The following is a 15857-nucleotide window of genomic DNA, read 5'->3' as shown; positions in this document are numbered from 1 at the left end:
CCCAAGAGAGGCAGGGGGCTCCAGACCCCACCCACCTTCTTCATCCACAGCCAGCACTGTGGCTCCACGACTCAGCAGGGCCTGTACCACAGAAGCTAGACCATTCCGGGCAGCAATGTGGAGTGGCCTTGGAAAAAAGGAAAAAGAAGGAGCTTGATGCTAAGCTGCCCTTCCACCTCCAGACAGGGTGGCAAGGGTGCTGAACAAACACTATGGGCTCCAGAGAGCCTCTGAACAGCAGCCACTCTTTCGTCACCCACCGGCCTCCCCCAGCTAGAAGCCCCCTTCCCCAGGCACTCACATCTGCAGCGCACTGTTGGTAGCATTGATAAGGCCAAGGTCTTGGGTTTCTGCCAGGATCATGAGGGCACATTTCTCATGGCCCTGAGGGAGGGGAACAGAGTGGAGACTTGTGAAGTAGAAGTGTGGCAGGGTGTAAGGCAGGAGTTGGGAGAGTAACAGGAGGACAAACAGCTGCCCCACCAGTGGGATGCGCTGGACAATGCTCACTTCTGCTCTAGTCCCCTCTACAACCGAGACCTACCTCTCTTCATCAAGCTCTGCCCCTTATGCAGTCCCCCAATCACTTCAGGTAAGTACCTTGCTACAAGCCAAGTGGAGGGCTGTGTTCTTGTTCTCATCCAACACAGTAAGGTCTGCCTTCCCTCGATACAGCAGAAATTCTACGAGAGAAATGTGATAGAGGGACTGAACCCTCCCTCCAGAGCAGCAGCCATCCCGGCTCTCCACTTTGCATCCCGTCTGCAGATGGGGAGACATCCAAAGACAACCCTCCTGATTTCTGAACCCCAGCCCCAGCCAGCCTCCACAAGCAGGGCTGACCCATCCTGCAAATGCCCCAGGGGAGCTCCTCCCTTCCACAAGTGGCCCCTACACACCCACAGCAGCGGTCTGCCCGTTCTCAGCCGCCGTCATGAGCGCAGTGCGGCCGGTATGGTCAGTGGCGTTCACCTCGGCTTGGTGCTGCAGCAGCATCCGGAGCCCAGAGACATTGTCCGCGAAGGCAGCGGCGTGAAGGGGGGTCCTGTAAGGGGGGGATCAGGGTAGATTAAAACAGGGAAGAGTATACTGCTCAAGCAGAAAGAGGAAGCCAGAGGCAACTAGACTTCTCCCCAAGTATTCCATCACTCACCGTCCTTTGGCATCTCGGCTGTTCACAATCTTGGCACCCAGAGCTCCCAGCAGCATCTCTGTGGTGCTGTCCTGGTTATTAATCCTAGAGGAAGAGGGAGGAGGGGTCATCAGGAAGGACAAGGGAAGTAGGCTACCTGTCCTAAGCTCAGGTCATGGGCCCTCGCAAGAAGGGTTGACGCAGCAGAAGGGACTTACACTGCACAGTGCAAAGGAGTGAAGGGGTTTCCTTCCAGGTATGAAAACGGGCTGTGTTCAAGTAACAACTCCAGACAATCTTCATGTCCTGGGCATGAGTAAGGAAGAGTTGTGATGGAGAAAAACAACTAGGTTCCCTGTCTGTCCTGTGTCTGGACACTCCAGTCCACTTCCAGATTCAGATCAACCCAGGTCCCTCCCACAACCCACCCGTCCTCCTCTACACACACTCCAACACATACTCCTGTGCCTGTGGAGGGCCCAGTCTAGTACCAGTGTAGGAGGCCCAGTGCATGGGCGAGTATCCGCTGTAATCCACCCCAGCATCCAGGGGGTCTGTGGAAAGGGCAGCCTGCAGCAGGGTCCGCAGTACTGCAGTGTGGCCACAGGCTGAGGCCAGGTGAATGGGTGTGCGGCCCTTAAAGTCTCGGCACAGCACAAATGCGTCGTGGTCCAGCAGGGCAGCCAGGCAGTCCTCACAGCCAGTCACTGCCTGTGAGTAACATGGGGGTGTGAAGGGGATGAAAAGCTCCTTCTTTTCTGCTGGCCTATTGCTTGAGTCTGGCTCAGAAGTAAGAACCACTTCCAGGGCTCCAATCCTTGTCTTTTTTTTTTTTTTTTTTTTTTTTGGAGACAGAGTCTTGCTCTGTCACCCAGGCTGGAGTGCAGTGGCACAATCTCGGCTGACTGCAACCTCTGCCTCTCAGGTTCAAGCGATTCTCCTGCCTCAGCCTCCCGAGTAGCTGGGATTACAGGCAGATGCCACCATGCCCGGCTAATTTTTTGTATTTTTACTAGAGATGAGGTTTCACCATGTTAGCCAGGATGGTCTTGATCTCCTGACCTTGTGATCCGCCTGCCTCGGCCTCCCAAAGTGCTGGGATTACAGGCATGAGCCACTGCGTCTGGCCTCAGTCCTTGTCTTTACAACAATGATTCTTTTTTTGAGACAGAGTCGGCTGGGCGCGGTGGCTCAAGCCTGTAATCCCAGCACTTTGGGAGGCCGAGACGGGCAGATCACGAGGTCAGGAGATCGAGACCATCCTGGCTAACACGGTGAAACCCCGTCTCTACTAAAAATACAAAAACTAGCCAGGCGAGGTGGCGGGCGCCTGTAGTCCCAGCTACTCGGGAGGCTGAGGCAGGAGAATGGCGTAAACCCGGGAGGCAGAGCTTGCAGTGAGCTGAGATCTGGCCACTGCACTCCAGTCCGGGCGACAGAGCGAGACTCCGCCTCAAAAAAAAAAAAAAAAAAAAAGAGACAGAGTCTCACTCTGTCACCCAGGCTGGAGTGCAATGGTGTGATCTTGGCTCACTGCAACCTCTGCCTCCCAGGTTCCAGCAATTCTGTCTCAGCTTCCTGAGTAGCTGGGATTATAGGCATGCACCACCACGCCCAATTAATTGTTGTATTTTTAGTAGAGACAAAGTTTCACCATGTTGGCCAGGCTGGTCTCGAACTCCTGACCTCAGCTGATCCACCCGCCTTGGCTTTCCAAAGTGCTGGGACTACAGACGTGAGTCACCACGCCCAGCCCTTTACAACAATGATTCTAAGTGTTAAGGACCCACATCTCCCTCCTTGACTCTCTCTATGCCAATAGACAATCAGGATACTAAGAGTTAATACTGGAGCTCTGGAGTGAAAGACTAAACGGAGAGAAGAAGGAGACTAAGGGATCAAAAAATCTTGTGGGAGGAGGAGGCAGCTGAGGACAGGTGGTCGCGGAAGAGGATCTAGGTGGTGGTGACATTATGCGATGGGATGGGGCCAGCAGGGTATCCCAAGTAGAGTGGGTGGTGAGCACTCAGTTGTACGTGATTACAAAGCACAGATATCGGCCAGGCACAATGGCTCACGCCTGTAATCCCAACCCTTTGGGAGGCCAAGGCTGGTGGATCTCATCATCAGGAGATTGAGACCATCCTGGCTAACACAGTGAAACTCGGGCTCTACTAAAAATAAAAAAATTAGCCGGGCGTGTAATCCCAGCTACTCGGGAGGTTGAGGCAGGAGAATCGCTTGAACCCTGGAGACAGAGGTTGCAGTGTGCCGAGATCACGCCACTGAACTCTAGCCTGGGCAACAAAGCGAGACTCCGTCTCAAAAATAATAATAATAATAACAATAATAATAATAATAATAAAACAAAGCAGAGATACCAGGGAAATCAGCTGGGGATGTCAGGGACTCATCCTGGAGCAAGCACAAGGCTCAATAAGATCCTGGCCACAGCATGGGCCTGGTGGCTCGCGCCTGTAATCCCAGCACTTTGGGAGGCCAAGGTTGGGGGATCACTTGAGCCCAGGAGTTCAAGACCAGTTTGGGCAAGATGGTAAGATCCCCATCTCTACAAAAACTACAAAAATTAGCTGGGCATGGTGGCATGTGCCTATAGTTTCAGCTACTCAGGAGGCTGAGGTGGGAGGATCACCTGAACCCAGGAAGTCAAGGCTGCAGTGAGCCGTGATAGTGTCACTGCACTCCAACCTGGGCAATGGGAGTGAGACCCTGTCTTCAAAAAAAAAGAGATTGGGCACAAAATCCTGGCTCGCCTCCTAGACAATTGGATTCCCTACTGCTGGTGAGTCCCATGCTCCCACACTGAGGCCCACATGCAAACAATCCCCCCCAGAAGCTCACTCACCCCGCGGTGGAGGGCGGTGCGGCCCCGGAGGTCAGCAGCATCAGCTGTGGATCCTTTCTCTAGCAGCAGATGTACACAGTCCACATGGCCATTCATGATGGCCAGCATCAGTGGGGTCCTACAGAGGGGCAGGAAGAGGAGTGAGGATCCCACAAGGACTGGAAAACCTGCACCCCACCCTGGCCCACACTCACTGTCCATAGGCATCCATGACATCTGTGATGTCAGCTCGTTCCCCACTGTCGATCAGCAAGTGCAGGGAGTCAGTGTGGCCAGAGGCAGCTAGGGGAAAGGGACCCCGCGTCAGGGCAGGGCCAAGAGGAAGAAGGGAGGCGAGGTCAAGCCTAAAGGACTTGGGGTCAATGTTACAGGAAGACCTGGGCCAGAGAGAAATCTCTGAGGATAGGAAGCTATGAATCAGGGCTTGAAGTCTCCATTCTCCTCACCCTACTCCACTTTCCAGCCCCATTCCCATCCAGGAGGGATCTGGCATGGCAAGGGTAGGGCAGCAGCCTAAAGTGGGCACTAACCAGCAGCGTGCAGGGGCGTCCACTTGCGCTTGCGCTCCTTGATGAGGGCAGAGGCGCCGTGGGCTGTAAGCACCTCCACACACTCAGTAGAGCCGCGCTCCGTGGCCAGGAAGAGTGCAGTCCGGCCCTTGTGGTCCCTTACGTCCAGATTCACCAGCGTCTCCGCCAGTGTCTTCAAGGCTTCACAGTGACCGTTGTAGGCCTGGAGGGGTGCAGGCAACCAGTGCACACAGCTTGGGACCTTCCCTGCTCCTCCCTTTCCCTTCTCTGCTCTTGGGGTCCATGGGAAGCTCAAGGTCTTAGTCCTCGACAAGCTCCTTGGGCCCCTCAAGGCTTCCCACCCTGCATTGTGTTTATCCCCTCTCCCACAAAAAGGCAGAAGGAAGGATAACTTCACAAGTGCTGGCATCTTTGTTAGGGCCTGGGAACAGGTAGGACAAGGAAAGCAGAAGAAAAAGATGTGGGACTCACAGCTAAGTGCAAAGGGCTGACTGGAATGGTGCTCTCCACATCCTCCAGGCAGTTAAAGGACATTTCTAAGAGCTGCAATGGACAGGAAAGTAGGTGCTGAGACTCTGGAACTCCTAAGATAGTACCCCAGTCCCTGACTCGCAGTAATCCCCACTAAGCCTCTGGATCTAAAGACCACATTTGGGCCGGGCGCGGTGGCTCAAGCCTGTAATCCCAGCACTTTGGGAGGCCGAGACGGGCGGATCACGAGGTCAGGAGATCGAGACCATCCTGGCTAACACGGTGAAACCCCGTCTCTACTAAAAAAAAATACAAAAATCTAGCCGGGTGAGGTGGCGGGCGCCTGTAGTCCCAGCTACTGCGGAGGCTGAGGCAGGAGAATGGCGTAAACCTGGGAGGCAGAGCTTGCAGTGAGCTGAGATCCGGCCACTGCACTCCAGCCCGGGCGACACAGCGAGACTCCGTCTCAAAAAAAAAAAAAAAAGACATTTGATTGAACCACCCTTAGTTTCGGGATCCACAAACCCTGTGCCCCTGCCCCCGCCTCCCCTCCTGCAGGCCAGGCCCCAACACATACCAGTTCGAGGTTCTGTCTGTTGCCATAAGCGGCTGCATAGTGCACAGCTGTGTAGCCCTGCCTGTCCCGCAGGGAGGGGTCTGCACCGTTATCCAGTAAGAACTCCAGACAGCTGGGGAGCCAAGGGTAGACTATGAGGCAGGGACAGGCCCAGCCCAGGAGGGCACAGACCTGGGAGGGCCAGAGGAGAGGACCAAGGGAACCCCTTCAGGCCTACCTGACCGCCACCTGTCCTTAGCTCTAGGTAGGTTCTCTAAATCCTATCCATTCTTCAATCCTAGCTCCAGACCTACTTTACCTTCTCAAGGTCTGCCCTGAACCCCTCTGGCTTCAATGCCCTCCTTTATCCTCTGAACGTTCTCCTAGAGAACCTAGAACATGATGTTCAGTTATCAACCTTCTGCTGACTGACATGCTTTCCCCACCTCCAGGCACACCGACCCCTGCCCTAGGATGCTTTCTCCTCCCAGCCCAGCCGAATAAGTCCTGTTCATCTCAAACTCAGTCCCAGCTTCTCTCCTCTGTGAGGCCTTTCCTAACTTTCCCTGGGAAAGGTACCTCTTCCTCTGTGCTCCCTTGGCAGCCTTCTCATACCTTAGTAGTAGTTATAGTAGTAGTAATAATAATAAAGTATTTAGCACTTACTGTCAAGCACAGTTCTAAGTACTTCATGTATGTTAAATAATTTAATCCTCATAAAGATCCTATGAAGTAGATACTATTTTTATCCCTACTGTGGGTGATGAAATTGAGGCATAGAGAAGTAACTTGCTGCAGGTAACAGCTGAGCCTCTTGGATCTTAGTGTCCTTTTTAAAAAAAAATGAATCCTAGGCCAGGCAGGGTGGCTTACGCCTGTAATCCCAGCACTTTGGGAGGCCAAGATGGGTGGATCACGAGGTCAGGAGATTGAGACCATCCTAGCTAACACGGTGAAATCTCGTCTCTACTAAAAATACAAAAAATTAGCCTGGTGTGGTGGTGTGCGTCTGTCGTCCCAGCTACTTGGGAGGCTGAGGCAGGAGAGTGGCGTGAACCCAGGAGGTAGAGCTTACGGTGAGCCAAGATCGTGCCACTGTACTCCAGCCTGAGCGACAGAACGAGACTCCGTCTCAAACAAAACAAAACAAAACAAAACAAAATATAAATAAATCTTTTAAAAAATTATTTAATTTATTTATTTTATTTGTGTGTGTTTTTTTTTTTGTTTTTTTTTTTTGAGACGGAGTCTCGCTCTGTCACCCAGGCTGGAGTGCAGTGGCCGGATCTCAGCTCACTGCAAGCTCCGCCTCCCAGGTTCACGCCATTCTCCTGCCTCAGCCTCCCAAGTAGCTGGGACTACAGGCGCCCGCCAACTCGCCCGGCTAGTTTTTTTTTGTATTTTTTAGTAGAGACGGGGTTTCGCCGTGTTAGCCAGGATGGTCTCGATCTCCTGACCTCGCGATCCACCCGTCTCGGCCTTCCAAAGTGCTGGGATTACAGGCTTGAGCCACCGCGCCCGGCCTAATTTATTTATTTTAAATAGAGACAGGGGCCTGGCTCAGTGGCTCACGCCTGTAGTCCCATCACTTTGGGAGGCTGAGGTGGGCAGATCACCTGCGGTCAGGAGTTTATGGCCAACCTGGCCAACATGGTGAAACCCTCTCTACTAAAAATACAAAAATTAGGCTGGGTGTGGTGGCTCACGCCTGCAATCCTAGCACTTTGGGAGGCCAAGGCAGGTGGATCGCCTGAGCTCAGGAGTTCGAGACCAGCCTGGGCAACACGGTGAAAACCCCATCTGTACTAAAATACAAAAAATCAGCCAGGCGTGGCAGCGTGCACCTGTAGTCCCAGCTACTCAGGAGGCTAAGGCAGAATTGCTTGAACCCAGGAGGTGGAGGCTGCAGTGAGCCGAGATCATGCCACTGCACTCCAGCCTGGGCAACAGAGTGAGACTTGGTCTTCAAAAAAAAAAAATTAGCTGGGCATGGTGGTAGGCACCTGTAATCTCAGCTACTCGGGAAGCAGAGGCAGGAGAATCACTTGAACCCGGAATGCAGAGGTTGCAGTGAGCCGAGATTGCGCAACTGCACTCCAGCCTGAGTGACAGAGCAAGACTCCATCTCAAATAAATAAATAAATTAATTAATTAATTAATTAAATTTAATAAAATAGAGATGGGTTCTCATTATGTGTTAGCCAGGCTGGTCTCATACTCCTGGGCTCAAGCAATCCTCCCACCTCAGTGCTGGGATTACAGGCATGAGTCACTGTGCCTAGCTGATTTTTGTGGGGTTTTTTTTTTTTTTTTTTTTTGAGACGGAGTCTCACTCTGTCGCCCGGGCTGGAGTGCAGTGGCCGGATCTCAGCTCACTGCAAGCTCCGCCTCCCGGGTTCACGCCATTCTCCTGCCTCAGCCTCCCGAGTAGCTGGGACTACAGGCGCCCGCCACCTCGCCCGGCTAGTTTTTTGTATTTTTTAGTAGAGACGGGGTTTCACAGTGTTAGCCAGGATGGTCTCGATCTCCTGACCTCATGATCCGCCCGTCTCGGCCTCCCAAAGTGCTGGGATTACAGGCTTGAGCCACCGTGCCCAGCCGGTTTTTTTTTTTTTTTAGAGATGGGGTCTCACTATGCTGCCCAGGCTGGGGTGCAGTGGCTATTCATAGGCATGATCATACTGCACTATAGCCTCAAACTCCTGGGTTTGCACGATCCTCTTGCCTTACCTGCACCTGCCTCCTGCGTAGCTGGGAATACATGCATGTGCCACTGTGCCCAGCAAAAAATAAACTTTTTGTTTTAGAATATTATCAGATTTATAGAAAAATTGTGGGCTGGGTGTGGTGGCTCACATCTGTAATCCCAGCACTTCGGGAGTCTGAGGCAGGAGGATTGCTTGAGCCCAGGAGTTCGAGACCAGTGTGGGCAACATAGTGAGATTCCTGTCCTACAAAATAAATTAATTTAAAAAAAAGAAAGAAAAAGAAAAATTGTGAAGATAGTACAGGGAGTTCTCACATACCCCTAAACCTAGTTTCTCCTGTCATTAAATCATCTTACATTAGTATGCACAAGTGTCCTTTTGTTTATCTTTCCCAACAGATTACTAGCTTTCAAAAGACAGAAATTTGGGACAATTCTTCCTTTTAAAATTTTTATTTATTTATTTATTTTTTCGGAGACAGAGTCTCACTCTGTCGCCCAGGTTGAGTGGACTGGCGTGATCTTGACTCACTGCAACCTCCACCTCCCTGGTTCAAGTGATTCTCCTGCCTCAGCCACCTGAGTAGCTGGGATTACAGGTGCCTGCCACCATGACCGGCTAATTTTTGTATTTTTAGTAGAGATGGGGGTTTCACCACATTGGCCAGGCTGGTCTCGAACTCCTGACCTCAGATGATCTGCCTGGGGTTGCCCTGAGGCAAAGTGCTGCGAATGGCCTCCCAAAGTGCTGGGATTACAGGTGTGAGCCATCGCATCTGGCCTATTTTTAATTTTAATTTTTTTGAGACAGAGTCTTCTTCGGTTGCCCAGGCTGGAATGCAGTGGCGTGATCTCGGCTCACAACCTCCACCTCCCTGGTTCAAGCAACTCTCCTGCCTCAGCCTCCTGAGTAGCTGGGATTATAGGCGTGCGCCACCATACCTGGTTAATTTTTGTATTTTTAGTAGAGACGGGATTTTGCCATGTTGGTCAGGCTGGTCTTGAACTCCTAACTTCAGGCTATCGGCCTACCTCAGCTTCCCAAAGTGCTAGGATTACAGGCTTGAGCCGCCACACTCAGCCTCATCTTTTATCCTTAGTATCTAGCATAGTACTTGGAAACTAGTAACTATATATTCAGTTAATGCTTGTGGAATAAACAAATTATTTTGTACATTTAGCTTTTCTAATCCTCTCAAGAAGACTGGCTGGGCACGGTGAGCCAAGATCGTGCCACTGCATTCCAGCATGGGCAACAGAATGAGACTCTGTCTCCAAAAAAAAAAAAAAAAAAAATCCATTTCATTCCTTTAGGAAAGGAACTGTTTCTCATACTTCCGGGTTTTTTTTCCCTGAAGCTCCTGAGCTTCAATCTCATACTTTTTGTCTTTGCCCACTGTGGACTAAACCCAGAGAGCTCAAGACACACTGCTGGCTGACCAGCAGTACAGCAGCAGTGTAGGGTGGAGGTTCAGAGTAGGTAGGAGGACAGCAGGGCCAGAGCTTGCATGGGTGGGAAAGCACATCCCAGGGGCCCTCTCTGCTACTCACAAGAAGGCTTCCTTCCTGCGGGACTCCTTCAGTGGCTCGTCCTCTTCGGCATCATGGCTGGAAGGTGTGTGGGGTTCCGCTCTGGGGAGGAGCGAGAGAGAGAGAGAAAGTTAGGGCCAGGCTTAGGGAGGTGAATGGGACTGAGAAGGACCAGACTGGCAGCCTCACCTCCTGTAAGTGTCAGAAGCGGCAGCATAGTGGAGGGGAGAGCAGCCTTTACAGTCAGCCTCGTTGACACCGGCCCCAGCAGTTACCAATGTTACTGCACACTGGTAGCTACCGTTAGCAGCTGCATAGTGCAGTGGTGTCCTGAGGAAGAAGTGAAGGAGGGTGGGGAAGAGAATCAGAGACAGATCCAAATGCAATCAGATGTGCAGCCAAATGCTGCTTCATAACATTCTCCTTATTTAACTCTCCAATCTCAACCCTTCCTCCCTCTACCATGTTTCTCTAATCAGACATTCCCTATGTTTACCCCTGCATATCAGCATACCTGCCAAATTTGTCCCTCCTCCTTAAGTCAGCTCCACTGCTCAACAGCAAATTAAGACATTCAACATTCCTAAAAGAAAGATGTGTTAAGAGAGTTATAGCCTCAAAGGGAAGCCACAGGCCCAGGGTGGGGCTAAGGAGGGATAGAACTAGCAAGCCCTTTCTGCTGTGACTGCTCTCATTGTGAGAGGGGGAATAGATCTGGGCAGGCAAGAATGACAGGCCCAGACCTTTGCCCAGCTCCCTGCTCAAAGGATGGGAGAAAGAAAGAGAACTCACCCTCCGGAAGCAGCAGCATGAAGACAGGTACGGCCAAGGTTGTCAGGTGTATTGATGTCAAACCCAGCTGAAAGCACATGCTCATTGCTGAGTGAAGACACAATGCTGTACAACTGACCTGGAGGCACAGAACAGCCACAGGTCACATCTGAGAGTGTTCAGCAGAGAGGGAAAGGTCTTTGCTCCCCTCTACACCTGCCAATTCCCAGCCCATCAGCACGTACCTGAGGAAAGAAGCTTACGACAACAGTCAGAGAATCCAAAGAGAACAGCTAAGTGCAGGGGGAACATGTCATGGATGCCACGCCTAGAGACAAGTTGAGGAACTCAGTCCTTGGGTCAAGGAGGGACCAAGTTAAGACCTCTTCTTTGACCCACCACCACCCTAGAGTCAGGGAAGGAGGTTCTCCAAGGTGCCCTTTGGCAAGCTTCTCTGTGACTCCATGGTTGATGTGAGCAGTCTGTGCAGAACTGGGCAGCCCAGAAGTGGAGTCAGGGCCCTGACTCACCGGGCGGTATCTGCGCCATTGGTCATGAGGGTGCTGATGAGCAGCTCGTGTCCGTAGCGAGCAGCCACATGCAGTGGCGTGTTCCCAAATTTGTCGGCACAATCAATCTCACTGCCTGTGAGGGGATACACACACACAAGCTCAGGCGGACCTCAGGCTTAAGACCACTCTCGCGAGCTAGCCACGATTTGAGTGCCTACTATGCATCAGGTGTGAGGCCCAGGATTCTACATGTTTTATCCTGTTTCTAGGCCTTAGGAGACTGGGCAGGGCAGAGCAGGGCCATTTCCACAGGTCCCTTGGTCAGAGTTCCAAGGGCCTATCCTACTGGAAGAGGGTAGGAGAAGGAAGTTGGGGAGATTCTAGAAATGAGTTCCTTTGGGGAGGAAGGGATGAGAGCACAAAGTCTCCCAGGTCCATACCATTCTGGATGAGGATCTGGGAGCGTGTGAAACGGCCATGGATTGCAGCCATGTGCAGAGGACTTTTCCCTTCTTTGCTCTGTGGAAACATGGTGGGTTTTTGTTTTTGTTTTTTTTCCAGTGCAAAGCACAGAGAATGCCCTATCTACCTTCCAAGGACATATCTCTAAGGACAAAAGGGTCATATGGCACCTTCTTAGCCCACTCTCTCCTGAGTCCCTGGCAAGGTCTGATTATCCCAGGAAGCAAGTAGATAATTCCACGAGAGTTATCCAGATGCAGTCAGGACCCCTAGAGCCAGGTTTCGCTCCCCACTAGTCTAAGCCTTATCCCTTCAGGCACCTGGTAGTTGACGTCAGCCCCATTATTAACCAATAGCTCCAAGCAGAGAGCGCCATTGGTGGAGACTGCAGCCACATGCAGTGGCGTGAAGCCCTTGTCATTCGGCTGGTTGACATTGGCTCCGGCATTCACCAGCTCAATAGCCACAGCATCCTGGCCCAGGTAGCAGGCGATGTGCAAAGCTGTGTTTCCAAAAGCGTTGGGCTCATCGATCTGGATATTCAGCAGTGAGAGTAAGGTGGTATCAGTTTAAACAAAGTAGAAGCCAGCACATGTAGCCTACAGATCCCAGAAATCCAATGACTGCCTCAGTTCCTCTGGGGTTTCTGACCCAAGGTACTAAGGTACTCAGGGTACTATGGCTAAGGTAAGCATTATTCAGACCCTCTCTACCATGCCCTTCCAACCTCCCAAAACTACATCAACAACCCAATACCTCATATCTCCATAACAGACTCTATCATCTCCTACTCACTGCTCATAGTCCCCAACCCCAGAGCTCAAAGCCCTGACCTCCGCTCCCATCCGAAGCAGGTACTTCACCACTTCAATCTGGCCACTGGCAGCAGCTGTATGGAGCAGCCCATAGCCCTTGCGGTCCTTGCAGCCGAGGTCTGCTCCCCGTGCCACCAGCAGTTTCAGGACCTCCAAGTGCCCTGTGAAAAGAGAAGACACTCTAAAGGAAGTAGAAGGTAAACTCTAAGGCCCGGCACTCCTCTCTTCAACGGCTGCAACCCCATATCCCTGCCCTAGGAATCCTAAATGTCAAATTTCTGATTTTCCCATGTATTCTCTCTCACCTAGAAAAGCTGCCCAGTGTAGAGGCTGCCGCTCCTTTTTGTCACAGACATTCAGGCTGGCTCCCTTGTTGAGGAGCAGGTTCACCGTCTGTATCAGGATATGAAAGACACCTGTTTAGAGCCAGATTCGTGCCCTCAACCTACCTAAGAGCAGAGGCCTCATCTCCTGAAAAGGCTGAGGCAGCCTAATGCCTTTTTCCATGAGCAAAACAACCTGGAGGACTTGAGGGAACAGCAGAAGCAGGCACTAAGGAGGAGATACTGGAGAGATTTGGAACTTTGAGGGAAACAAGGGAGTCTCTTCAGGTGATTTGGTGGTTCTTAAACTCTTGTCTTTGCAAATGTGCTGAAAGACACGGACTCTCTTCAGAAAGGCGTGTATGCAAATATTTTCTACGCAAAATCCAAGGTTTTATCAACCTCCTGAAGTCCAAGTTAAGAATTTTAATCTAGTCTGACCATTCATTTAGCGCTTGAGTTTTAGTGTTTATATAACCATCTGGGCTGCTTCTCCTTCAGGCTTGAAGGCCTAGAAGCAGGGAAAGGTGAGTAGGAAAGTAAGAAAAGGGAAAGCCCCAGCTGGGCCTGGATGGGAACAGTCCTCACCTCAAGATGCCCACTATGCACTGCATGGTGCAGAGCACTGCGCCCGCTCCTGTCAGCCACGTTGAGGCTGCTCAACAGGGGTGCCAGAGCCTCAGCACACTTGGTGGCCCGGTTGGCAGCAGCCACATGCAGTGGTGTCTGCCACAGCTTGTCCCGGGCATTCACATCTGCTGAATGTGCCAGCAGCAGCCCCAGCACCTTCTGTTGAGGGGCAGGGGACAAAAGAGAGAGTGGGAGCGGGAGGTAAAACAACAGGAAATGGAAGGAATAGGTCAGCATAGCATCTATAGCCCCGTTTTCCCCAGCACAGAGTCTCTTCTCATTCTTCCAACATACCTAGCCTCTCAATACCTACTTCCCATCTTCTGGATTTTCTTAGAACTTGAGCTCTTCCTTACCTTGCTGAGTAAAACAAGGACCCTTTGCTCTTCTTCAAGCCACCTGACTCGCCAACTTAGACCATGAAAATCTTCACTCACACATACATCCTTTCCCAAACAAATCTACACATGGAGATCCACACATCCCAACCCCCCACCACTTCTAGGAAAACTAAATGCTCTTGCTACACCTTGCCCTGAACACCCTCTTTAGCTTTCTCATAGGCACCAAAATTATTTTCAGTATCTCAGTAAGCAAACAGATACCGGTTCCTTTGCAAAACCCGAGCTAACATGCCCCTCCTAACCACCACCTACCTCATTCCCACTGGCCTCGGCCCCTCCCCCTGGTAGCTGGAGCCAGGGAAGTGATGAACTGAGAAAGAGGTCCCCCTTTCCCTGTCTGCAGGGCTGATGGGAATACGGCAAAGGACCCAACTGATGAAATATGTTTGGCCCCTGTGCTGTCAACTTTCAAGCTGCTTGAGGGCCAAGGATGGAGCAGATTACTATACCCATCCCCCATCACAAGGAAAGAAATCTCAGTGCCCAGAGGGGGATCAGACTTAAGGTGGCCCCCCAGGGAGGGATGAGTCACTCAGGCCTGGCAGCAGGGCCCCCGCAGTCTGCCAGCCCAGTGTTAAGCTCTCCCTGAGTCACATCATCTGGCAGCACTCAGCCCCCTTACCAGCCAGTTCTAGGGGTAGGAGGGAGGGGCCAAGATTTGATCTCCTCACTACCTGGGGTAGAACAGCTTGTAGGGCTGAGGACTGAGGCTCCTTGACCCTTAACTTCCACCTTTAAGCAACTCATCCTTTTTGAAAGGGTAAAAGAAGGTGGGGGCGCATACCTCGTTTCGGGAGGCAGCAGCACGATGAAGAGGGGTCAGCCACAGTGTGTCCTTAGCATTGACATTAGCACCTGTGGGGATATAATTTCCTATTTTGATGGAAGGTGGGGAGGGGGTATGAAGGAAGCCAGTAATCAGGCCAGGAAATCTGAATGGAGCTGGAGCCTTGCCTGGACCAAGCCGGGGAGAGCAATCCTTGAATATCAAAAAAGACTCCTCCCCTCCCTTCCCTCCCTATGTGCCACACCTTCCAGCTCCCCACTTTCACCTGACATCAGTAGCAACTGGAGGATGGGGACATCGCCTACGTAGGCAGCAGCATGCAATGGAGTTCGCCTCTCTTGGTCCTGGGAAGGCAAAAAAGAGGAGGGACTGTGGGCGCGGGGTGAGGGGTCTATCACGGACCCCAGCCCAAGCCTCAGAGCTCCAGGCCCTTCCCCACAACCTCTTCCCATAGTTTCTGCAGGGTCCTAAGTCCCAGTACTGGGTGTCAAAGGCAAGCACCTAGGGAGGGTGGAGTCAGGGCCAATGGGCTGAGAAGCCGGCTCCTTTTTCCAGGAGGGGTGGGGGCGCTGCAGACTCCGGAGGTTCAGAAGAGAACAACGTTCCTGGGCATCCCCAGCCCAAGTGATCTGGGCTGCAAGCCTGACCTGCTCTCCATCCCCAAATGCAGAGTAGGCTTTCACTCCAGGATGGAAAGAACTGCGGCCTCATCTGAGCAGAGGAGACACGGAGCCGCCCCACCGGTGGGGAGGGGTCCAGAACACGGGAGCCAGGATTCCGGTCTCGCCATCCTCCCTGCTCCCAACTCACCAGCACATTGATGTTCTCCTTCTGCGAGAGTAGGGAACGCACTTCCTCCACATCTCGGCTAAAGATGGCCTGGACCAGGGGCGGCTGCAGGGAGAACCGGCAATCTGAGAGCGGGCTGGAGCCGGAGCGGAACCGGTGTGGGGGTGGGGGTGGGGGAGCACCCAGGTTTGAGGGGGGGGCGTCCGTGGAGGGGGTCCACTCTGGGTATTCTGGCTGGAGCGGGCTCCCGCGGTGCCTCCTCCGGTTGCCAGGTCCCCAAGGACACCGGCTCGGTTGAGGGGAGCGCGGCATGGGGCGGGGCGGGAGCTGCGGGAGCCCCGGGCTCGGGCCCAGCCTAGGCCGCACATCCCCGGGCTCGCGTGGCGGTAGCGCGGAGCCCTGGAAGGAGGAGGCGGGGAAGGGGAGGAGGGCTGACCTGGTCCGTGATGCTGAGGATCCCCATGGCCCGGCCCGGGCTCCGTCCGCATCGAGCTCCCGGCGGCGGCGGCGGTGGCTCCACCGGGGACACGGAGCGGCCCAGGCGGCGGCTGCGGCGGCGGCTGCAGGGAGAG

The 15857-nt window shown here is 52.7% G+C and overlaps 1 protein-coding gene across 2 annotated transcripts in view; it reads right to left on the bottom strand.

Annotated features, from left to right (window-relative positions):
• Nucleotides 1–15857, bottom strand: part of ANKRD52 (ankyrin repeat domain 52) — a 21803-nt gene extending 5946 nt beyond the window's left edge. The window contains exons 1-27 of one of the 2 annotated variants that reach the window (XM_030939126.1): nucleotides 15722–15857; nucleotides 15307–15390; nucleotides 14762–14840; nucleotides 14494–14564; nucleotides 13264–13464; nucleotides 12658–12745; nucleotides 12371–12513; nucleotides 11858–12070; nucleotides 11516–11594; nucleotides 11094–11208; nucleotides 10809–10891; nucleotides 10585–10702; nucleotides 10307–10375; nucleotides 9982–10122; nucleotides 9814–9894; nucleotides 5577–5688; nucleotides 5000–5071; nucleotides 4529–4730; nucleotides 4193–4280; nucleotides 3999–4116; nucleotides 1624–1843; nucleotides 1351–1438; nucleotides 1154–1237; nucleotides 900–1045; nucleotides 601–683; nucleotides 302–384; nucleotides 36–127 (exon numbers count right to left, since the gene is read on the bottom strand). In XM_030939126.1, coding sequence (XP_030794986.1) covers nucleotides 36–127; nucleotides 302–384; nucleotides 601–683; nucleotides 900–1045; nucleotides 1154–1237; nucleotides 1351–1438; nucleotides 1624–1843; nucleotides 3999–4116; nucleotides 4193–4280; nucleotides 4529–4730; nucleotides 5000–5071; nucleotides 5577–5688; nucleotides 9814–9894; nucleotides 9982–10122; nucleotides 10307–10375; nucleotides 10585–10702; nucleotides 10809–10891; nucleotides 11094–11208; nucleotides 11516–11594; nucleotides 11858–12070; nucleotides 12371–12513; nucleotides 12658–12745; nucleotides 13264–13464; nucleotides 14494–14564; nucleotides 14762–14840; nucleotides 15307–15390; nucleotides 15722–15748 — 2980 coding nt within the window. In that variant the 5' untranslated portion in view covers nucleotides 15749–15857. Of the gene's footprint in view, nucleotides 1–35; nucleotides 128–301; nucleotides 385–600; nucleotides 684–899; nucleotides 1046–1153; nucleotides 1238–1350; nucleotides 1439–1623; nucleotides 1844–3998; nucleotides 4117–4192; nucleotides 4281–4528; nucleotides 4731–4999; nucleotides 5072–5576; nucleotides 5689–9813; nucleotides 9895–9981; nucleotides 10123–10306; nucleotides 10376–10584; nucleotides 10703–10808; nucleotides 10892–11093; nucleotides 11209–11515; nucleotides 11595–11857; nucleotides 12071–12370; nucleotides 12514–12657; nucleotides 12746–13263; nucleotides 13465–14493; nucleotides 14565–14761; nucleotides 14841–14997; nucleotides 15232–15306; nucleotides 15391–15721 lie in introns of those variants that run through there. The other variant, XM_010377804.2, reaches the window with a different exon arrangement.

This window comes from Rhinopithecus roxellana, chromosome 10, assembly GCF_007565055.1.
Source record: "Rhinopithecus roxellana isolate Shanxi Qingling chromosome 10, ASM756505v1, whole genome shotgun sequence".
NCBI lineage: Eukaryota > Metazoa > Chordata > Mammalia > Primates > Cercopithecidae > Rhinopithecus > Rhinopithecus roxellana.
Note: the sequence above shows the minus strand (reverse complement) of the source record. Positions and strands in the feature narration are given on the sequence as shown.